Source organism: Salmo trutta, chromosome 37 (genome assembly GCF_901001165.1).
Source record: "Salmo trutta chromosome 37, fSalTru1.1, whole genome shotgun sequence".
Taxonomy (NCBI): domain Eukaryota; kingdom Metazoa; phylum Chordata; class Actinopteri; order Salmoniformes; family Salmonidae; genus Salmo; species Salmo trutta.
This window is the reverse complement of record NC_042993.1, coordinates 26,025,099-26,046,676: the sequence shown is the minus strand read 5'-3', so window position 1 is coordinate 26,046,676 and position 21,578 is coordinate 26,025,099. Positions and strand designations below refer to the sequence as shown.

At 43.1% G+C, this 21,578-nt stretch overlaps 1 protein-coding gene across 2 annotated transcripts in view; it reads right to left on the bottom strand.

The window, feature by feature from the left end:
• Nucleotides 1-1,320: 1,320 nt before the first annotated feature.
• LOC115177102 (igLON family member 5) overlaps nt 1,321-21,578 on the bottom strand; it is a 142,213-nt gene continuing 121,955 nt past the window's right edge. Inside the window, exons 5-8 of one of the 2 annotated variants that reach the window (XM_029737606.1) lie at nt 12,023-12,154; nt 9,832-9,952; nt 7,612-7,763; nt 1,321-6,353 (exon numbers count right to left, since the gene is read on the bottom strand). In XM_029737606.1, coding sequence (XP_029593466.1) covers nt 6,250-6,353; nt 7,612-7,763; nt 9,832-9,952; nt 12,023-12,154 — 509 coding nt within the window. In that variant the 3' untranslated portion in view covers nt 1,321-6,249. The remainder of the gene's footprint in view (nt 6,354-7,611; nt 7,764-9,831; nt 9,953-12,022; nt 12,155-21,578) is intronic. The other variant, XM_029737607.1, reaches the window with a different exon arrangement.

Sequence of the window (21,578 nt, the reverse complement as noted above, 5' to 3'; positions counted from 1 at the left end):
ACAGAGACAGAACAGAGATCAAATGAATCAAAAGAGTCATCATAATCATCATCGCTTCACTGCACAGAAATATGTCAAGATGGAAGACGATGCTGTTTGTGTTCCTTTGTTTTTCAGTAAGTTATATCAATGCAATCTTGAAAAGTCAACACAGACAGAAATAATAATGTTGAGGTCTAGGGGTAGATTGAAACCAACATGCCTGCAATGTGAAGGTCAGATAATTCACACACACACACACACATCCACGGACACACACACTCACAAATCAATAACACAGATTTACCAGGGTGGGAACCTGGCATACAGAGAGGTGGCAAGGCAGCAGGCAGCGGGATTGGCATGGGGTAGGGGCACAGGTGGCAGGTTTTCTCCACAGAGAGGGAAAGGAGATGGAGGAGGGAGGAGGAGGAAGTGGGCCAGAGGGGCAACGAGAGAGAGAGATGGGCATGACATCTCCATAAGATGTCCGCAAACACTAACCAAGCATTCTAGAGTAGACTCATCCACTGGATTGCTAAGACAACCTAATATTTGCTATTAGTTCTCGCACTGATAAAAATTACACTTGTCTTTGTTAATTGTTATTACCTGATTGTCATAGTTTTTCAGAAGTTTCAAAATTGTTCTGGTGAAACGACAGTGTCATGACAACCCAATCTTATATTGTGTCATAAATTCAAATCTATACATCTCCCATTAATAGGACAGTTTCAGACAGTTTGCGACTTAATCACAACGCACAGGTTCTCTCCCATTTTATCCTATGAACACAAGCCAGAACATCACTTGATGATGTCATTCGACAAGAAAAATATATAGTTCCATTGTCAGTTTTCGCCATGGCAACCAATATTTACCCAGTTGATTGACAGGCCAAATGGCAGGTTTGTGCTGGTGACTCACAAAGGCCAAGTAAAAGGGCACTCAGTGTTGGGGATGTTAGGCAGGCTTCTAATGACTAAGGAGGCTGGCTGGTGGGCGCCTCCATTGTTGCCTAGTAGTGTGCAGACTCTTGTTGTTCCAGCTGTGGATGGACCAACACTGGTACACTGTTAATTGGCCACTAGCTACATTCTTAGAGAGGAGAGGGTGATTGACAAGCAACCATCTGTAGTCCCCACCTGTCTGTGTGGATGGAGGTGGGAGTGAGTGACTGCTGCTCTTGCCTCTGTGGCTCGCAAGTATTACTTTAACCCACTATCCACACAAACAAATCCAGTCAATATTTTACATGAATAATAACATATCCTAATTAGAATTCAGAATAGAAATGCTAAACTAACAAAATATCCACCTCTCTACATAAATGTATCTATCTTTTTTCTATATATTCTGTCCTTGTGTATCTATCAATTCAACTACTACCAACTTACTATAGTACCTAGCTACCTCATTCAACCTCCAAGTGTATCCTTCAGTGAGTCAAGGCAAATATCACTTCCTCTGCTCGGCAACATGTAGTCAGCATGTTTATCCAATAATGACCTATTTTCATCATGTAGCTAACCTCAGTCCAGCATGTTGTGTATCGATGCACTCATTAGTATAGCTAATGGAAATCTACTGGAGCTTAAATACACTCGCAACGTTGACTCTGTTCATAAGAACTGAACAGGCCTTTAGATTAGCTGGTGAACAATAGCTCGTTAGGATAACACATTGTTATCTAGCTAGTGGGCTTTGGTGTGAAGGACAAAAGCTGGAGAGACCTGGCTGGTACTAAGGAAATCATTTATATATCAATGAGTCTGTCCCTCAATAAGACATATCTTCTTATGTTTAACTGATACATAGTACCGATACTGAAAATCTGACATAATTCTGATAATTTATCATGTTAGTTGAATATTGACCAAATACTATCATGGCTACGGTTCTATTCCTCTTTATCTCATCTCGTTCTATTGTACATCCTATCGTTCTAGACTCTACTCCTATTAAAGAGTCGGCTGTGTTTGTCAGACATAAGCCTCCAGATACACAGTATCGATAGGTATTGACATTTCCAAAATTAACATTTGGTATCAATCATTTAATTGAGTACAATAATAAAATATAATGTACTATAAGGTGCCATTATACAGACAGTTGTTAGACATCTCATTATCAGAAAGAACAAAATGAACAAAATGCGCCTTGACTAGCTACTCTTTCAACTGACATGAAAATAAAAAGGAATGACTCATTCTTCATTGTATGTTCTCTAAACAAATAGTTACCTTAGTTGACAATATAGCTCGGCCAAAATGTTTCGGAGATGGGGAGAAAATCAATGCGCAATTAGGGGTGTCTTGTATCAAGGCATGATAAATTATGCTCTCTATTCTAAGGCCTTAATATAGACACTTGACAGTTCAGTCTTTGGACCCTGGTAAAGTGAGCCTGGGGAGAAATTGCTCTATTTCAAGCGATCCAGTCCAATGTATTGATTAACCATTGCATTTGGAACTGAAAGTCTGTAAAGGATCTGTTTAATGTGGCGGGACTGGAATATAGTGCTTATAGTGATTCTGGATCTAACACAGATACGCAACTTAAAAAAAACGAGTACATTCAAACGGAGACTGGGTGTATAGTTGTCTAGCTTCTACTGCTACTCTCCCACTGTATTTTCATATACAACTAGACTTGTCATCCATAAATAAAAAAAATACACCACCCAAATATGGTTATAATTGTCTTCAGAACATTTAAATAATCTCATATATAAATAAAGCAAGTTAGTTTATATTATGTACATCAACATAAGCCAAAAAGTGCTGCCTAGCAATGCTCGAGTGGCGCCCGTAGAATTAGCATCGCCACCATTTGTTGGGAGTAATGAACTACAAGTAATTACACCACTTACGTCCATTATAATCATACAGCATATCTCTGTGCTGTAATTACAGGTCAAGCTATATGACACCACACCATATCAATAAAGTGTAAACGCTCATTGATAGGCTAGCAGATAGAGTCATGAAATGCTGCCTGTACGCAGACGGTGTTTGTGATCGTTGCAGTGCTAATGCTATTCATGTTACACGGTGTAATCACAGACATCACTGTGGTATGTCTTCCTTCAGGAGGAACGACACAGTGGCCATTTTAGGAATTCTATCTGAGCTGCTATCCTATCAAGTGTCTGCCTTGTCTTTTCTCGTTCTCCCCCATGGAGAGTTCACTGTCTGGTCAGAGTCATCCCATCTCCCTCTGCCTCAGACCTTTGTCTGTACCAGTCTGGGCTTCTTCCCACTGAGTGTGGAGGTCCTCTCACACCCATCGAGGAAGTGTATTCGCTGCATCCTTCCTTTTCCCATTTCCAGTCCTCTGATTAACTTTCACATTGATGAAGAACTCATGGAGACCCTCAAACTCATTTGGGGTTATTACAAATGCCCACCATACATATCGCCCTCCATTGCATGAATTTAAAAGCATATCCCCCAGCCTTTCCCCCAGCCTAAAGCCTTTACACAAGATACAGCTTTTTGTTTTTCAAAATCCCCCCAAAACGAACATTTACATGCTTTTTTTTCAAACCCACATTGAGAAACACGACTGTATGTTTTTCCTTATTTTCTTTTCTTTTTTCTTCAAGGACAGAGGTATGTACATGCAGAAGTTTATTCCACTGATAAAATTGAGCTGGGTGCTGACACGGGACAGAGTATGTGAAAGAGAGAAGACAGACAGAAAGACAGCGTGAGTGAGAGAGGGGGATCGAAAACGACAAAGAAGGATAAACAGAATCACTGACTAAAACAACCTGCTCTTGTGCTTGAAAATCGATACCCGTCAATGTCCTGTGAGTCTGAGCAAAACAAGATGAACACAAGTGTGTCTCTGTGTGTTACCCTTCAGACATACCAATGACTGACTACATTGCATAGAGCAATGGGCATCAACAGAACATATCTCACACTATATTCAGTGAGACAAACAGGTTTTCATCGACTAGCCTCCTGCTAAAGGGGACATTCACTCTTGCTAGGGCTTCACATCTCTTCATACATTAGCACACTTCATAAAATAGTATTACTAAAACAGTTCCATTCTTGAATAGATTGTTAGGGGCACCCTTAAATATCATAGCACAGCTTAACCGGATTGGATGCCTCTCCTATATCAGAGTTAGCAGGTATGTTGCTGGTTAAAATGAAATCAAATAAAAAAAGATGACAGCTATTCGCAGAATACTGAATACAGATGCTGCATATTCCTGTAAGGTCACGGGAATTGTGGGTGGTCAGAGAGTTGCTAGTGTAATGCAGGTTGGTTCACTATGGGGGGAGTTTGCATATAGACATAGACACAGCAGGACGTGACAGAGAGACAGCGGTTGGGTGGTTGGGGTGTCATCGAGCCTCACAGTGCACGTCTCGGTGGTTGATCTGTGCAGGTAAAGTGGCTGGATAATTGAGCCCTGGGGGGGTTCAATCAGGGCCCAGGTGTGGGGGTTTGTGAGGACGCGCCGCGTCTGCTTTACAGGGACGAGGGTGTCCTTGAGGAGGATCCTGTCAGGGGCCAGGATTGAACGTGATTTATGGGGCTTGTCCATGGCTGGCGGGAAGGACACGGGGGGAGGCGGGGAGTGTAGGCCCCGTCACTTATCCAGCCATAGGTAGTGGCTAATTACATCTTTATCTCCTGGTGCGCCTGTCCTGCCATACGGGGGCTGACTGACTTACAGGGACGCTGCTTTACATACATCGCTTTAAATAATTTATCTATTGAGCTGGTCTGTCTGGAGAGTGACACGCTATGGAAGCTGGTTGAATATGTGTAATATACAGTTAACAGCATGAAAACAAAGGTTTAAATACACACACGTATACAAACAATATTACATTTCATTGACTGCGGACTCTTTCGGATGAAAAGACTCCCTCGGGATCAACTTCAATGTGTTTTTAAAATCCTCGTCATGGCAAAAAAGAGCACAACTTGAAAACCTTACGACTTCGTCTTTTGTCGTTGTCGTTCAGTTCAATGAGTGTGATTTCTCCGAGGGATTAAGTACAAAATATTTTTAGCACACACGGCTCGTCAGCTCTGGAGTAGTATGTGTTCTTTTTTTTTCTCACATGGAATTACTTTTCATATTTATTTAAATACTTATTAACATCATCAGTATTATTATCAACACCAAAAAAGTTATAGCAGTTTAACCTTGCAGAGTAAAACGGACAGGGGAGGAGTGGGAGTGGGAGTGGGAGGGAGGCTTCACGACAGGAACATCTCTAACCGGTACATGCTATCAACAAGCGACAAGGAAGGAAGATGACTGGTCAACGCCTTCAAAGCAGGAGATACAATTGTTATTTCTACAGTCCCTTCCTGGTTATGAAAACTGTAATAGAGGCTGATGGGTAATGTAGTTTTTGCTGGATATTTTAGATTTTATTAGCCACTACATTAGCCACCAACCAAGGAGGGTTGGATGTGGATAGACTGCCTCTAGTAACGGCATGGCCTCTGTACTGCATTATATTTACACACGGGACGGAGCACAAACCACCTTAACGATGGGGGGAGGGGGTGGCCAGAGGATGAGGGCTTTTTAAAGAGGGGTGGGGGGTGGATGGAGGGGGGGGTGAAGTGGGTCTTCTCACATGCTTCTTCTTGGTTGAGATCCCAAAGGGATGCACTAGAAGGGCAAAGGCTTTATAGAACCCCCACTGCCCACCCTTCATGTGTGTTTTGACATCATTCACAGCAGCCGCGTCATATACACTGCCACATGGTTAAAAACGGAATAAAACGGTACTCGTATGATCATAAGGTCAAATGTCACAGGACCAACGGGCCAATGGACAGCTTTCAACAAGGTCACGTGACCCTCATCAGAATAACGAATCATTTTCATTATAGAGTAGTTCCAACCATAAATAGTAGCGTTGTCACTCCTAGTTTCCAAATGTTCATGAACATTATCGTAGATCAGTCATGATTTAGATTTGTAATAGTATTATCCTGGTGTTAAATATCTGTTTTCATCATCATCATCACAATTATCATTCTTAATAAACACATTATAGACATCACCATGGTGACCCTCATTGGAAACAGGATGAAGAGAGAGAGTGGTATGGTGATGGTGGCAATATAGGTAGCGAGGGGGGAGTTGGTGTGGGTGTGAGATGCGATGCGTCAATGGCTCCTGGAATAATGCATATTATTTTTGTTTCACAGTGATGGGTTCGTAATTAAATAAATTCCTTCTTCCTTCCGCAGGCAGGATGGGACTTCCGGGAAAAGCTCTTAGACCTTCATTAGGAGAGAGACAGAGAGGCAAAGCCAAAAGCCAACACCCGCACTCACCCCCACGTTGACGGCCACGCCTCGCCCATACACGGCTCCCGGCCCTGCATCAAGGGGCCCGGGAGAGAAGGACAGGCACCAGAAGGAGAGAGGAAACCGAGGGAAATAAGAGTGAAGAACAATTTGTAAGGGAAAAAGGAAACAACCAGAGAAAAGGTAAGCTACAAGTAAAAAGAGGTAAAACATTTTGGGATAGGAATGAAATCTGAGCGCAATGACAGGGACAGAGTGTAAAACCATCCCCGAAGCTATCTGATATTAGTCAGAGTGGTTCGATTTTCGGTCTGTGTCCCATTCGCACAGACGGTTCAGACCCAGCTTTTTCTAATGATGAAGGGGGAAGATTAGGCGAAAAAAGGAGAGGAGAAAGACAGATGATGGCGAGATAAGACACGGAGGCCGACAGAGGAGGGAATGGAGGAATGCGCCGCAGAAAGATGTATGAGACTGACTGGGGGTGAGTCATTGGAGGGAGACTTGCCGAGGAAACGGCAGAGCAAGAGAATGAAAGAAGAGAAAGGGAGGAGATGAAGGGGCTCACTTAATATGGTAATGCCAGAGCGTGGAAGGCAGGAGAGAGGGAGGGATAGAGGGAGAGAGAGAACACAGTGTTGGAAATCGCTCATTGGGGAGCAAGACGGGAGGAGAGAGAAGGAGAGAAACGACAACTTCCTGGGGTAACAGAACAGGACAGAACAGAGGGAGAAATGGAGGAGAAAAGCTCTTTGGCGTAATGGGGCGGCGAATAAAGAGATGGCAAGATGGAAGGAGGGATTGGGGAAGGAGGGAGGGAAATGAGAAAATCCAGCACCGTGAGCAGGGAGAGGAAGAGAGATGGGGATGGGGTAATGCAGTGTGTGACTAGGTGTGTGTTTGCATTGGTTTCCTTCTCTAAGTATGAGTGCATGCACATGTGACTACTTGTGTGACTGAGTGAAGTAGAATGAGCTTAGACACATGTATGGAAGTGTGTGCGCGTGCATGTGTATGTACAGTATAGTATGTCTATGTGTGTATGCATCACATTAGGCTGCTGAGAGGAGGACGGCTCATAATAATGTCCGGAATTGAGCAAATGGAATCGTATCAAACACATGGAAACCATGTGTTTGATGTATTTGATACCATTCCACCTATTCTTCTTCAGCCATTACCAAAAGCTCGTCCTCCCCAATTCAGGTGTTACCAACCTCCTGCGGTATGTATGCATGTGTGTGTGTCTGCATGTGGCTATCTGTGTGTACGTATGCATGCTTACGTATGTGTGTGTGTGTGTGTGTGTGAATGCTTAAAGAGACTCACGGAAGAGCAGCATGCTGGCGTTGGAAGCTCCCAGCCTGTTGGAGGCAAAACAAGTGTAGTTGCCAAAGTGTTTGTCCGTCACGTTGGTAAAGAGAAGCAGTGAACGCGTCTTCTCGTTCTTGATCCTCAGAGTGTTATCGCTCTCTACCGGCCTGATACAGAGAGAGAGAGGGAGCGAGGTGGGTGAGATAGAGAGAGAGAGGGCGGGACAAAGAGAGCAGGGGGGAGGTAGATAGAGAGAGAGGGGTAGAGTGGGGGGGATGAGAGAGCGACAGATGGAGAGAGAGAGAAATAACTTTATATCTGAAAGGATGTTAGCAATACAGGAAAAAATCTACCTAACCTATTAAATCAAATCAAATTGTATTAATCACATGTGCCAAATACAACAGATGTAGACCTTACCGCGAAATGCTTACTTACAAGTCAAAATGTAACAGCACTTAAATCTACAATACTTTCTGGTGTGCCCCATTAGACTGCTTTCTCTCTTTCTCTCTCTCTGTCACTCTCTCTCTCACTCTCTCGCTCTCTCTTTTTTCTCTCTCTCTCCCATGGCATTTTGTTTATATTTGAAAGGATTGGGTGAGTGTTACCAATGCAGAGCTGGGTTTTTACCATATTACTCATTACAATCCAACCCTTTGCTGTCGAGAGAGACAGAGAGAGCGAGAACATTAAATCACACCTCTTAGCAGGAGACTGTTACTATATTCTCCCCAGAGATCTCAGAATAACACATTCCCCCTCTCTGTCACTACCTCACCTGACAATTCCAATAAAAATCTAACAGCACTTAAACCTACCATACTTCCTGGTGTGCCCCATTAGACTGTGCTCTCTCTCTCTCCCACCCCCCCTCTCTCTCTTTTCTGTGTTCTTTCTCTCTCTCTCTCTCGACAGCAAAGGATTGGATTGCAATGAGTAATATGGTAAAAGCTCATCTTTTTGGTTACATTTACCCAATCCTTTCAAATATAAACAAAGTGCCATGGGAAAGAGGGAAAAAAGAGAGAAGGTACACCAGAAGGTATTGTAGATTTAAGTGCTGTTAAATTTTGACTATCAGAATTGTCAGGTGAGGTAGTTAAAGAGAGGAGGGGCTATGTGTTATTCGAGAGAGAAAGACAGACAGAGAGAGAGAGAAATAACTTTGTTTATATCTGAAAGGATGTGTTAGCAATACAGGAAAAAAATCTACCAAACCTATTAAATCAAATCAAAATGTATTTGTCACATGCGCCAAATACAACAGGTGTAGACCTTACAGTGAAATGCTTACTTACAAGCCCTTAACCAACAAAACAATGCAGATTTAAGAAAATAGAGTTAAGAAAATATTTACTAGGTAATTTGTACATGTAGGTAGGTGTAAAGTGACTATGCATAGATAATAAACAGCGAGTAGCAGCAGTGTAAAAACAAAGGGGGGGGGTTACTTGTTCAGCAGTCTTATGGCTTGGGGGTAGGAGCCTTTTGGACCTAGACTTGGCGCTCCGGTACCGCTTGTCGTGCTGTAGCAGAGAGAACAGTCTATGACTTGGGTGACTGGAGTTTTTGTACATTTTTTGGGCCTTCCTCTGACACTGCCTAGTATATAGGTCGTGGATGGCAGAAAGCTTGGCCCCAGTGATATACTGGGTCGTACGCACTACCCTCTGTAGCGCCTTACGGTTGGATGCCGAGCAGTTTTTATACCAGGTGGTGATGCAACCAGTCATGTTGACCAGTTTGAAGGACTTGCTCACATCAGCTATGGAGAGAGTGATCACACAGTCATCCGGAACAGCTGGTGCTCTCATGCACGCTTCGCTGTTGCTTGCCTCGAAGCGAGCATTAAAGGCCTGTCTGGTAGGCTCGCGCCACATCCGACGAGCATCAGAGCTGGTGTAGTAGGATTCAATCTTAGTCCTGTATTGACACTTTGCCTGGTTGATGGTTCGTCTGAGGGCATAGCGGGATTTCTTATAAGCGTCCGGATTAGTGTCCCGCTCCTTGAAAGTGGCAGCTCTAGCCTTTAGCTCAGTGCGGATGTTGCCTGTAATCCATGGCTTCTGGTTGGATATCGATGCACTTATTGATGAAGCCGGTGACTGAGGTGGTATACTCCTCAATGCCATTGGATGAATGCCGGAACAAATTCCAGTCTGTGCTAGCAAAACCGTCCTATTAGAGAAAAAGTGAAGGAAAAGGAGGAGAAGGAGGAGGTATTTTTCTTACCTGCGGTCGTCTCTGTACCACTCAAAGGAGGCCGTGGGTACTGCCATGGCCTCACAGCGCAAAATGGCCGTCTTGCCCAGCTGGGCTGGCATGTTCTTCACGTCTGTGATCATGGGAGGGTCTGAACAAGGAAGAAGGAGGGAGAAGTGAGAGAAATCTTTAACATATGTACACAACGATAGTGATTAAAAGTTAAGCTCAGACAAAGAAAGGCTCAGTGACCTTCAAGGTCGAGAAAGGTTGAGGTTGATAAATACATGACATATAAAATTATTAAGACATACACTAGCGGTCAAACGTTTTAGAACACCTACTCATTCAAGGATTTTTCTTTATTTTTTATATTTTCTACATTGTAGAATAATAGTGAAGACCATTCTGTATACTTCTGGCCCTTCCTTGGACACTGTGCTAACAAACCTTCAAACGAGCTTCAATGCCATACAACACTCCTTCCGTGGCCTCCAACTGCTCTTAAACGCTAGTAAAACCAAATGCATGCTTTTCAACCGTTCGCTGCCCGCACCTGCCCGCCCGACTAGCATCACCACCCTGGACGGTTCAGACCTAGAATATGTGGACAACTATAAATACCTAGGTGTCTGGTTAGACTGTAAACTCTCCTTCCAGACTCATATTAAACATCTCCAATCCAAAATCAAATCGAGAATCGGCTTTTTATTTCGTAACAAAGCCTCCTTCACTCACGCCGCCAAACTTACCCTAGTAAAACTGACTATCCTACCGATCCTCGACTTCGGCGATGTCATCTACAAAATAGCTTCCATTACTCTACTCAGCAAACTGGATGCAGTCTATCACAGTGCCATCCGTTTTGTTACCAAATCACCTTATACCACCCACCACTGCGACCTGTATGCTCTAGTCGGCTGGCCCTCGCTACATATTCGTCGCCAGACCCACTGGCTCCAGGTCATCTATAAGTCTATGCTAGGTAAAGCTCCGCCTTATCTCAGTTCACTGGTCACGATGACAACACCCACCCGTAGCACACGTTCCAGCAGGTATATCTCACTGATCGTACCCAAAGCAAACACCTCATTTGGCTGCCTTTCATTCCAGTTCTCTGCTGCCAGTGACTGGAACGAATTGCAAAAATTGCTGAAGTTGGAGACTTTTATTTCCCTCACTAACTTTAAACTTCAGCTACCTGAGCTGCTAACCGATCGCTACAGCTGTACATAGTCCATCTGTAAATTTCCCACCCAATCTACCTACCTCATCCCCATACTGTTTTTATTTTATTTACTTTTCTGCTCTTTTGCACACCAGTATTTCTACTTGCACATCATCATATGCTCATTTATCACTCCAGTGTTAATCTGCTAAATTGTAATTATTCGCTCCTATGGCCTATTTATTGCCTACCTCCTCATGCCTTTTGCACACACTGTATATAGACTTTCTTTTTTTTCTACTGTGTCATTGACTTGTTTATTGTGTTATTGGCTTGTTTATTGTTCACTCCATGTGTAACTCTGTGTTGTTGTCTGTGTCACACTGCTTTGCTTTATCTTGGCCAGGTCGCAGTTGTAAATGAAAACTTGTTCTCAACTAGCCTACCTGGTTAAATAAAGGTGAAATAAAAAAATTACATTAAAAAACCCCATCAAAACTATGAAATAACACATATGGAATAATGTAGAAACCAAAAAAGTGTTCAACAAATCAAAATATATTTTATATTTGAGATTCTTCAAATAGCCACCCTTTGCACACTCTTGGCGAGTGGTTTGCTGATGTCAACATTGCGAACAGAGTGCCCCATGGATACAGTGGGGTTATGGTATGGGCAGGAATAATCTACGTACAATGAATACAATTGCATTTTATCGATTGGCAATTTGAATGCACAAAAATACCACGACGAGATCCTGAGGCCCATTTTGAGGCCCATTTTTTTTAAAGGTATCTATAACCAGTTATGTGAAATCCATAGATTAGGACCTAATGAAGTTAATTCAATTGACTGATTCCTCATCTGAACTGTAACTCAGCAAAATATTTTTAATTGTTGCATGTTGGGTTTATATTTTTGTTCAGTATAGTATTATCGTATGGGAGGTATACTATGTGTCGGGTGTCTGTGTCTGTGACTGTTTCTTTGTCTGTCTGTGTGTCTGTGTATGTGAGTGCATGCGTGTGTTTTGTGGTTTATAGGGACACTCACAGTTGACGGTGACCTTGACCTTGCGTATGTCGGGCTGCGTCACTCCGTTGTTAGTGATGCACTCAAATTCTTCCGCCTGATGCCGCTTGATCTCTGTTATGTCCAGGAACTCCCCCTCACTCATTAGACCATCTGATTGGACAAAGGACAGGGTCAAATGATAGAGGTCAGAGGTCATCACAGGCTGAAATTTGCGTTTGTTCAGGGTCGATTAAATCAATTAGTGTGAAAGTATCAATTTTTGCCTGCTAGATGCTGCTGTTGCTATTACTGCCACCACACACAAATAACTGCAATAGTGTTGCGCTCCACTTTCTGGAGGACAGAGTTTTGAAATCAGTGGAATGCCCGGTGGAAGCAGAGTATGATAGCTAAGGAGATGGAGAAAATTCTAGAGTTTGATTGCAAATATGTGAATGAGGTTGAAAAAAGAACACACAGAAAGAAGCCTGTTGTATGAAACCCCTGTCTACAGAATAAAGGCAAACTCGGCTTCATCATTCATTGAATCAGATGGCTCATTCATCACAAAACGCACTATGTTGCCAACTACTTAAATGACTTTTCATTGGCAAGATAAGCAAACTTTGGTATGACATGCCAGCAACAAACACTGACAGTACACATCCAAGTATATCTGACCAAATTATGAAAGACAAGAATTGTACTTCTGAATTCCGTAAAAGTTTGTGTTGTCTATCAACAATGACAAGCCACCGGGGTCTGACAATCTGGATGGAAAATTACTGAGGACAATAGCGGACAATGTTGCCACTCCTATTGGCCACATCTTCAATTTAAGCCTACTAGAAAGTGTGTGCCCTCAGGCCTGGAGGGAAGCTAATGTATTTCCGCTACCCAAGAATAGTAAAGCCCCTCAAATAGCCAACCAATCAGCCTGTTACCAACCCTTAGTAAACTTCTGGAAAAAATTGTGTTTGACCAGATACAATGCTATTTCAGAGTAAACAAATTGACAACAGACTTTCAGCACGCTTATAGGGAAGGACACTCAACAAGTACAGCACTTACACAAATGACTGATGATTGGCTGAGAGAAATTGATGATAAAATTATTGTGGGGGCTGTCTTGTTAGATTTCAGTGCAGCTTTTGACATTATCATCTGCTGCTGGAAAAATGTATGTGTTATGGCTTTACAGCCCCTGCTATAATGTATATAAAGAGTTACTTGTCTAACAGAACACAGAAGGTGTTCTTTAATGGAAGCCTTTCAAACATAATCCAGGTAGAATCAGGAATTCCCCAGGGTAGCTGTTTAGGTCCCTTACTTTTTTCTATCTTTACTAACGACATGCCGCTGGCTTTGAGTTAAGCCAGTGTGTCTGTGTATGTGGATGACTCAACGCTATACACGTCAGCTACTACAGCAACTGAAATGACTGCAACACTGCAGTTAGTTTCGGAATGGGTAGTAAGGAAAATGTTAGTCCTAAATATTTCCAAAACTAAAAGCATTTTATTTGGGACAAATCATTCACTGAACTCTAAACCTCAACTACATCTCGTAAATAATAATGTGGAAATTGAGCAAGTTGAGGTGACTAAACTGCTTGGAGTGAACCTGGATTGTAAACTGTCATGGTCAAAACATATTGTTCCAACAGTAGCTATGGCAGCTCTGCCTTCTTAACAACACTAACAACATGGCAGGTCCTACAGGCCCTCGTTTTGTCGCACCTAGACTAATGTTCAGTAGTGTGGTCAGGTGCCACAAAGAGGGATTTAGGAAAATTGTAATTGGCTCAGAACAGGGCAGCATGGCTGGCCCTCAATAGTACACAGAGAGCTAACATTAAAATACTTGGAAACAGCTTGGACACCCACGCATACCCCACAAGACATGCCACCCGACGTCTCTTCTCAGTCCCCAAGTTTAGAACAGACTATGGGAGGCGTACAGTACTAAAGTCAGCAAAAAAAGAAACGTCCCTTGTTCAGGACCCTGTCTTTCAAATATAATTCGTAAAAATCCAAATAACTTCAAAGATCTTCATTGTAAAGCGTTTAAACACTGTTTCCCATGCTTCTTCAATGAACCATAAACAATTAATGAACATGCACCTGTGGAACGGTCTTTAAGACACTAACAGCTTACAGACGGTAGGCAATTAAGGTCACAGTTATGAAAACTTAGGACACTAAAGAGGCCTTTCTACTGACTCTAAAAAACATCAAAAGAAAGATGCCCGGGGTCCCTGCTCATCTGCGTGAACATGCCTTGGGCAACGAGACATGAGGACTGCAGATGTGGCCAGGGCAATAAATTGCAATGTCCGTACTGTGAGACGCCTAAGACAGCGCTACAGGGAGACAGGACGGACAGCTGATTGTCCTCGTAGTGGCAGACCACGTGTAACAACACCAGCACAGGATCGGTACATCCGAACATCACACCTGCAGGACAGGTACAGGATGGCAACAACAACTGCCCGAGTTACACCAGGAACGCACAATCCCTCCATCAGTGCTCAGACTGTCCGCAATAGGCTGCGAGAGGCTGGACTGAGGGCTTGTAGGCCTGTTGTAAGGCAGGTCATCACCAGACATCACCGGCAACAAACCCACCGTCGCTGGACCAGACAGGACTGGCAAAAAGTGCTCTTCACTGACGAGTTACGGTTTTGTCTCACCAGGGGTGATGGTCGGATTCGAGTTTATCGTCGAAGGAATGGGCGTTACACCGAGGCCTGTCCTCTTGAGCGGGATGGATTCGGAGGTGGAGGGTCTGTCATGGTCTGGGGTGGTGTGTCACAGCATCATTGGACTGAGCTTGTTGTCATTGCAGGCAATCTCAACACTGTGCGTTACAGGGAAGACATCCTCCTCTCTCATGTGGTACCCTTCCTGCAGGCTTATCCTGACATGACCCTCCAGCATGACAATGCCACCAGCCATACTGCTCGTTCTGAGCATGATTTCCTGCAAGACAGGAATGTCAGTGTTCTGCCATGGCCAGCGAAGAGCCCGGATCTCAATCCCATTGAGCACATCTGGGACCTGTTGGATCGGAGGGTGCGGGCTAGGGCAATTCCCCCCAGAACTGTCTGAACTTGCAGGTGCCTTGGTGGAAGAGTGAGGTAACATCTCGCAGCAAGAACTGGCAAATCTGGTGCAGTCCATGAGGAGGAAATGCACTGCAGTACTTAATGCAGCTGGTGGCCAACCAAATACTGACTGTTACTTTGGATTTTGACCCCCCCTTTGTTCAGGGACACATTATTCAATTTCTCTTAGTCACATGTCTGTGGAACGTGTTCAGTTTATGTCTCAGTTGTTGAATCTTGTTATGTTCATACAAATATTTACACATGTTAAGTTTGCTGAAAATAAACACAGTTGACAGTTAGAGGACGTTTCTTTTATTGTTGAGTTTGCATAGAGCCATGACTACATGGAACTCTATTCCATATCAGATAACTGATGCAAGCAGTGGAATCAGATAAAAAAACTGGTAAAAATACACCTTATGGAACAACGGGGAGTGTGAAGGGACACACACAGACAGTTACAAACACATGCATACACATACATTGTGATATTGTTGTATGGTGGTATTAAACATTTTGCATTGTAGATATGAAGTGGTGTGATAATGTTATATGATGTCCTGTTTTATCATATGTTTAATATGTAATGTAAGTGCTTTAATATGTTTGGACCCCAGGAAGTATAAGTAATGGGGATCCCTAATAAATACAATTACCTCTTTAAACCAAGTGCAACCATGGCATCCGTGACAGAGAGGGAGAAGCGTTCATCCGTGACTACGGGTAAGAGCGTCTAGCTAGACTCATTTTCAGATATTTTACAGTACCAGTCAAACCTTTGGACACAACTACTCATTCAAGGGTTTTTCTTGATTTGTTACAATTTTTTTACAATGTAAAATAATAGTGAAGACATCGAAACTATAAAATAACACATATGAAATCATAAAGTAACCAACGAACTGTTAAACAAATTCTTCAAAGTAGCCACCCTTTGCCTTGATGACAGCTTTGCACACTCTTGGCATTCTCTCAACCAGCTTCACCTGGAATGCTTTTCCAACAGTCTTGAAGGAGTTCCCACATATGCTGAGCACTTGTTGGCTGCTTTTCCTTCACGCTGCGGCCCAACTCATTCCAAACCATCTCAATTGGCCAGGTCATCTGATGCAGCACTCTTTCACTCTCCTTCTTGGTAAAATAGCCCTATACACAGCCTGGAGGTGTGTTGGGTCATTATCCTGTTGAAAAACAAATGGTAGTCCCACTAAGCGCAAACCAGATGGGATGGCGTATCGCTTCAGAATGATGTAATAGTTAAGTGTGCCTTGAATTCTAAATACATCTCTGACAGTGTCACCAGCAAAGCAACCCCACACCTCCTCCTCCATGCTTCACGGTGGGAACCACACATGAGGAGATCATCCGTTCACCTACTCTGCGTCTCACAAAGACATGGCGGTTGGAACCAGAAATCTCAAATTTGGACTCATCAGACCAAAGACATTTTCCAGATTGACTGACCTTCATGTCTTAAGTCTTAATGTAATGATGGACTGTCATTTCTCTTTGCTTATTTGAGCTATTCTTGCCATAATATGGTCTTGGTCTTTTACCAAATAGGTCTATCTTCTGTATACCACCACTACCTTGTCACAACACAACTGTTTGGCTCAAACGCATTAAGAAGGAAAGAAATTCCACAAATTAACTTTTAACAAGGCACACCTGTTAATTGAAATGCATTCCAGGTGACTACCTCATGAAGCTGGTTGAGAGAATGTGCAAAGCTGTCATCAAGGCAAAGGGTGGCTACTATGAATAATCTCAAATATAAAATATATTTTGATTTCTTTAACACTTTTTTGGTTACTTTATGATTCCATATGTATTATTTCATAGTTTTGATGTCTTCACTATTATTCTACAATGTAGAAAATAGTAAAAATAAAGAAAAACCCTGGAATGAGTAGGTGTGTCCAAACTTTTGACTGGTACTGTTCGTTTTTAATTTAGTCAGAAAGTCATTTTCATTGCAAGTTAAAGCATACTGTTAGCCAGCTAGCTAACGTTAGTTGGCTGGCTCACAAGCTAACATTACGTGTATGACCTGTGTAGTAATATTATTTGTATCTCAGAGCCATTTGCATTGCTAGTTATAGCCTAATGTTAGCTAGCTAGCTAGCTAACATTGAATCTAGTTGGTTAGCTACCTGCAGGTTGATGCAGCGTAGTAACATTATGAGTTGGGATTATGGTTCAATTTGTAGCTAGCTAGCTAGCTGCATGTCTAAACAAAATATTCCACTATACAAGGGACCATATCACTGTACCGTTTACACCTTCTGTATTCTGTGCATGTGACAAATAAACTTTGATTTGATTTGATATAGTGTGTGTTTACCAGCGACGGTAATGTGAAGAACAACATGACCTGCATTAAAGTCCAATTAGGATATAACGTTAGGCCAACAAGACAGTGTCCAAGCTCAAAAATTCTCACTACCGTAAGCTATTTTCTGTAATTTGCTTGCCGTTAACTTGTAAATAATGAGCGTGTTGTGAGTTTATTTTCCTGTAACTTAACATTAGCTTGCTAGCTAACAAGCTACAAAACGAACCAAAGTATTGTTAAGAAAGTTGCTTTAAGTTGCCTGGTTAGTAAATTAATTTTTAAACTGATGGGTTTATTGGTGTTAAAATACACCAGTTAGGCTATTTTGGACCACCAGGCTGCTGATGTCATGTATGTGAATCCTTAAAGAGATGGGTGGGGCTAAGGCTTAAGAGGGTGTGAACAGTGCTGAATGGGTGTAGACAAAGAACTTTCCAGTACGTGTACAAAAACATTCAAGGGCTATTTTCTCAAAAGTGGGGTTACAAGTTTATCAACTTTCAAAGCAGCATTACTTTCTCATTCAATCAATCAAATGTATTTATAAAGCCCTTTTTACATCAGCCGATGTCACAAAGTGCTATACAGAAACTGTAGTGTATGTTATACCATTGTGCTTGCTCTGCGTTTCTACTTTTATCATATGTAAAAAACACAATTTTAAATGTTGCTACTTAAGACCGAATCGAGCTGGTCGGTCACAAATGGATCACAATATTGTCTTTTCAGCTTTGGGTAGAAAACCAATAGCTTTTGCTCATGATGAGATTAAATGGTTCTGGTGGCAGCAGCAGGAACAGCAGCATCAAGTGGGAAAAACTTGGTTCTTCACAATCATTTATGGTAAAGAATACAAGCTATTTTCTCTGAACAGGGGAATAAAACTATCAACAAATTCACAAAGGTTGAAGAAGCAATACTCCAAGCGCAGCTCCGTACTACTTGTCAGACATAGAGAACTGATACTGTATACTGGTTGTTGGGGTGGGATTGGTGTGGGGTGTGGGAGGTCTGTGGGTGACTGGTCTGTGGGTGATTCCTCATGTCTTACTCATTGTTAGAAATAATTATGGTCCAAATTGGATGTTAGGTACCATATTTATTGAAAATTATATGAATCCTATAAATTCAAAGGGCCAATCAATTAGCTTAATTTCTCAGAGATCAAATTATATTCCTTCCATTTGGTGCCTAATGAACACGACCCAGGTGTAAAATAAAGTTACCCTAGATGCTGATTTATGGTCAGTTTGGGGGTTTTGCCAGGTTAGGATTGGAGGAGGTGGAAGCTGGTCCTAGATCTGTGTTGGAGTTACTGTATGTCCGTGAGCAACAGATAAGCAGATACTGAAGCTAGGGACTGAGGCTTGACAACAATGTTACATCACTACTTCACAAAGCCTCTACAGAAATAAATAGGTATTTATTTTTAAACGTTGGCCACACCAAACTCGACAGGGTAACAGTGTGTGCGTCACTATGCAGTACGAACAATATGGGGCTGTTATGTGGTGTTGACAAAACTCCCTAGTGCCCTGACAAGCAAATTAGTCTGTCTCACACTTCAGCAGCCCTCGTTTTCCTCCGGCGACGTGACGGCAAAAGTCTTTACTGAGTCAAAGAGACCGGCAGGCTAGAATATATTGGCTTTATCCGTGTAAGGGAATGGATGCAGAGGTGTTATTAGAAGGACAGCGATGAGAGGGAACATTGCCCCACTGTGTGTCTCCACAAAGCCAGCTGTCTGTCTGGCAGCCTCCAAGCTCCAACACCATTAAGCTTTTCTCCTATTTTCCCCATTAAAGAAGCCAGGCTGTGGAACACGACAAAATACATAATCTGTCTGCTAACAAGGAAATCCACAGCTTAAATTGCTGCTCAGTTATCATAATAAAAAAAATTAAAAAGCCAGCCAGTCAGTGGACCACTGGCCTCCACACACACACACGCACGCACACGCGCGCACACACACACACACACACACACACACACACACACACAAACACACACACACACACACACACACACACACACACACACACACACACACACACACACACACACACAGTGTTGTCGAGCAACCCCCCCCCCCCCCCAGCCCCCCCATACACACATGTGCCTGCACCCGAGTAACAACTGACGCAAGACACTCTAAACGGTAGCGATAATTCCTGTCAGAGATTAACGCGGCGGTTCCAATTGAAGATTATACTGGGGGATTATTAGCTGCGGCTACTGAGCTGGAGATGATTATCTGCAGCTGCTGCAGTGGCGGTACAGCCTGCCGCCCGCCACCCTGTAGCGAGTAGTGGCAGCGGTGGCGAGACGCGTTGGGGGGTTTACAGCAATGTTATTCACTCATAACATTAGCCTAATACATTTGGCTCCCCTGTGACATCTCCGTTGACGCTGGCTGAGCACCCAACTCTGCCCCCGGTGAAGAAGGGAAAGCAAGGGAAGAGAAAGAAGCCAGAGATCCAAATCCCTGAGACACAACTAGGGCTGCAGAAGACATTTAAAGAGACTGGCCTAATATATTATAGACGGCTTCTAGGAGAGAGAGAGAGAGAGAGAGAGAGAGAGAGACAGAGGGAGAGAGAGAGAGAGAGAGAGAGAGAGAGAGAGAGGGAGAGAGAGAGTGAGAGAGAGAGAGACAGAGAGAGAGAGAGAGAGAGAGAGAGAGATAGACAGAGAGAGAGAGAGAGAGAGTGAGAGAGAGAGAGAGAGAGAGAGAGAGAGAGAGAGAGAGAGAGAGAGAGAGAGAGAGAGAGAGAAATACACAAAGAAACAGAGAAAGAGAACGAGTGGTTGAAATCTAAATAAAGAGAAAGGGAAGTCCGGTCGGGGTATTTCATGTGCACTTTTGTGACTAGTTTCATTCTCAGCAGCTGTGTGATGTAATATGTCAGAGCACAGCATCCTCCTTACCCCTCCCCTTCATTCCCTACTTCCCTCTGACTTATCGCTGACCGTTCCTCCGCAGCGAGATCATATCAGGGAATCAGTCCTCCAGTGAATTTTCATAGCTCTCACAATGGCCTGTAAAATAGTACAGCTCCATCAGACGCTTACACAAACACTACTGGAGGAAGACCTAGGGCTGCCTCAGATTTTTTTTTACATTTTATTAGTTTTTTATTTGATCTTTATTTAACTAGGCAAGTCAGATAAAAACAAATTCTTATTTACAATGACGGTCTACCAAAAGGCAAAAGGCCTCCTAAACAGTTCCCTATTCCCTATTTAATGCGTTACTTTGACCAGGACCCAGAGGACTCCCCTAGGGCTCTGATTAAAAGTAGTGCACTATGTAAAATAGGGGGTGCTTGTATTTGTCCTGTTTCACACATGTACAAGTGTGTAACCTGTACAAGTATGACATGGAAATGTGTTTTCTGCTCATCCCACTCCCCCTGGGGATTAGCCATTATTGACAGTGACCCTGGAGCAATTAGGGTTAAAGGCCTTGCTCAAGGGCAGATTGACAGATTTTTTCACCTAGTTGGCTGGGGATTCTAACAAGCACTCTTTTAGTTACTGAACCAATGATCTAAGCTTTAGGCTACCGGCCACCATACAGCAACTGAAAGGTTGCATGTTTAATCCCCTACTCTTGAGCAAGGCATTGCTCCAGGGTTACTGTCAATAATGGACGTTCCTTTCTCTTTCTCTTTTTTTGTCTCTCCGTTTCTCTCTTTCTCTGTTTATTTTTGTCTTCCTCTTTCTCGCCTTCTCTCTCTTTCTCTTTTCTCATTTCCTTTCTCTCTGTCTCTCTCTTCTGCTTTCTCTATCTTTCCCTCTCCCTCTCCTTCTCTCTCTCTCTCTCGCTCTCTCTCTCCTTTCTAGAAGCTCTAATATATTAGGCCAGTCTCTTTAAATATGTCTTCTGCAGCCCTGGTTGTGTCTCAGGGATTTGGATCTCTGGCTTCTTTCTCTTCCCTTGCCTTCCCTTCTTCCCCGGGGGCAGAGTTGGGTGCTCAGCCAGCGTCAACGGAGATGTGTGGGGGTGCCATTTCAGATGCAGGCCTGGACTCCCACCACCAACCAAACACTTAGATTAGACCTGCGGGGAAAGAGGAAGCCAGACGGATGGTTGAAAGGAAAGAGGTCAGAGTTTAGATCTGCCCTGCAGTGAAACTGTAGTCTATTTC